Consider the following 2031-nt stretch of genomic DNA (forward strand, 5'->3'; position numbering starts at 1 on the left):
CCCCGCTCCCTCGCCCCCTCCTCCCTCGCCCCCTCCTCCCTCGCCCCCTCCTCCCTCGTCCCCTCCGCCCCCCTTTCTCCTCACAGCCTCTCGGGGGACCTTGAGAAGATGGAGGGAGGCAGCAGCGCAAGTGAGGAGGGAGGGCATGTGCGCAAGAAGGATCCCAACATTATTGTGATGCTCCGACACCAGATAGCCGGGCGGGAGCAGAGCCTGCGGGAGATGAGGCTGGTGCAGCAGAGGAAGAAGCAGGAGCTGGCGGAGGTGGAGCGAGACATATCTCTGCAAGAGAAGCAGATACATGAGCTGCAGCAGTACCTGGATGCGCTGGTCAGTGGAAAGCCTGACCAAGGCAAACCTGGGAAGGAGGAGGAGGAGATATCCGTGGAGATCAAGGAGGTCGGGGACGAGTTCGACGAGATCTTGAAGATGCTGGAGGACACTGAGAGTGAGAAGGAGGAGGAGGAGGAGGGGCACGAGCAAGGGGAGTCCATCGACGATGCCAAACTGCTGGACATCGAGACCAAGGCGTCGTCCTCGGCGAAGAAGAAAACCTACGACATCACCAAGGCTCCCTTCAACTTCGCTGTCGAGATTGAGGTCGGCAACCTCGTCCACAGCGGCTTCCTGCACATTGCAGGGGACCTCGACGACTTCTTTGACTTCGTCCGGCGCTCGGCGCTGGGGGGCACCAGCCAAGAGGGCGGGGGCTCGCAGCAAGATGACCTGGCGAACAGGCTCTACTTCGTCGGCGGGACGTCGATGCCAAGGAAGGTGGACAAGAGTGAGGTCTTCGAGGAGATCAAGCAGCAGCACCTTCAGTCTGAGTCCTGGATCTCCCTGGGAGCTCTCCGCCTCGTCCTCCTCGAAGTCGGGCAGGATGTGGCGTCCATCGTCAAGATCCCGCCGCACAAGGGATGCCCCGATCCGATGCCCTGGAAGCAAGGGAAGGTGCTGGGGAAGGGAGCCTTCGGGTCTGTTCACATGGCGATGAAGGGAGACGGGGAGCTGATAGCGGGTAAAGCTTGTCAACCCCTCCTCCTCCTCCTCCTCCTCCTCCTCCTCGTCTCCTCGTCTCCTCGTCTCCTCGTCTCCTCTCTTTCCTTGCCCCTCTCCTTCTCCCTTCCTCAATTTCTCCCTCAACGTCTCGTCTCGTCCCCTGCTCGTTCCTCTCCTCCTGCTGACTTGTCGCCTCAGTCAAGCGCATGCACATCGAAGCAGCCGACAGCTCTCTCTTCGCCGCCTTCGAGACCGAGCGGGAGCTGCTGCAGCAGCTGGATCATCCCAACATCGTCCGCTACATCTCCTCCCAAGTCGTGACCTCCTCCCTCGCCGTCATCTGGATGGAGTACGTGCCAGGGGGCTCTGTCGCCGCCATCCTCCACGCCTTCGGAGCTCTTTCGGAGGAGACGGTGCAGCACTACAGCATGCAGATCCTGGAGGGCCTCAGCTACCTTCACGCACACGGCGTGATCCACCGGGACCTCAAGCCAGGCAACATCCTCGTCACTGTCGATGGGTCGTGAAGCTCTCTGACTTCGGCGCGAGCATGTCTGTCACTGCCTCCATGCAGCAGGGCAACAGGATGAGCATCGCAGGCACTGCCAACTACATCGCGCCAGAGATGCTGAGGACAAGAGGAGACGGAGGCTACTCGTTCAACATCGACGTCTGGTCGCTCGGCATGACTGTCGTCGAGATGCTCACAGCTGCCGCCCCCTTCGAAGATTTCACGAACCAGTTTGCCATCATGTTTCAGATTGCTCAGCTCGAGGCACCCCCCGAGATCCCCAAGTTTGTAGGTGAGGATACCCGGTCCTTCCTCCTCGCGTGCCTGCAGCCAGACCCTGCCCGTCGCCCTAACGCGCAAGAGCTCTTGGGTCATGCCTTCATAAACCGATCGGCTGCGAGTGAGCGACGAAACCAACAGCAGCAGCAGCAGACCGTGCCGCAACTCCAACGCTCCAAGGTGGAAGAACAAAGGGTTGGGGTGGGGGAGGGGGGGGGGGGGTGGGGGGGCGACGAGGCAGT

General features: G+C 61.2%; 2 protein-coding genes across 2 annotated transcripts in view; both read left to right on the plus strand.

Moving 5' to 3' along the window:
* Positions 1-108: 108 nt before the first annotated feature.
* GUITHDRAFT_100611 (hypothetical protein) lies at positions 109-1526 on the plus strand (the record flags this gene model as incomplete). Its single annotated transcript, XM_005840550.1, has 2 exons — positions 109-1018; positions 1198-1526. The coding sequence occupies 2 exons, from the start codon at positions 109-111 to the stop codon at positions 1524-1526; spliced, it is 1239 nt and encodes a 412-aa protein (XP_005840607.1).
* Positions 1527-1549: 23 nt separating this feature from the next.
* Positions 1550-2031, plus strand: part of GUITHDRAFT_100612 (hypothetical protein) — a gene marked incomplete at both ends in the record, with an annotated part of 2941 nt that continues 2459 nt past the window's right edge. The window contains one exon of the mRNA XM_005840551.1: positions 1550-1984. Within this exon, the coding sequence (XP_005840608.1) occupies positions 1550-1984 (435 nt within the window). The remainder of the gene's footprint in view (positions 1985-2031) is intronic.

This window comes from Guillardia theta, assembly GCF_000315625.1.
Source record: "Guillardia theta CCMP2712 unplaced genomic scaffold GUITHscaffold_5, whole genome shotgun sequence".
NCBI lineage: Eukaryota > Cryptophyceae > Pyrenomonadales > Geminigeraceae > Guillardia > Guillardia theta.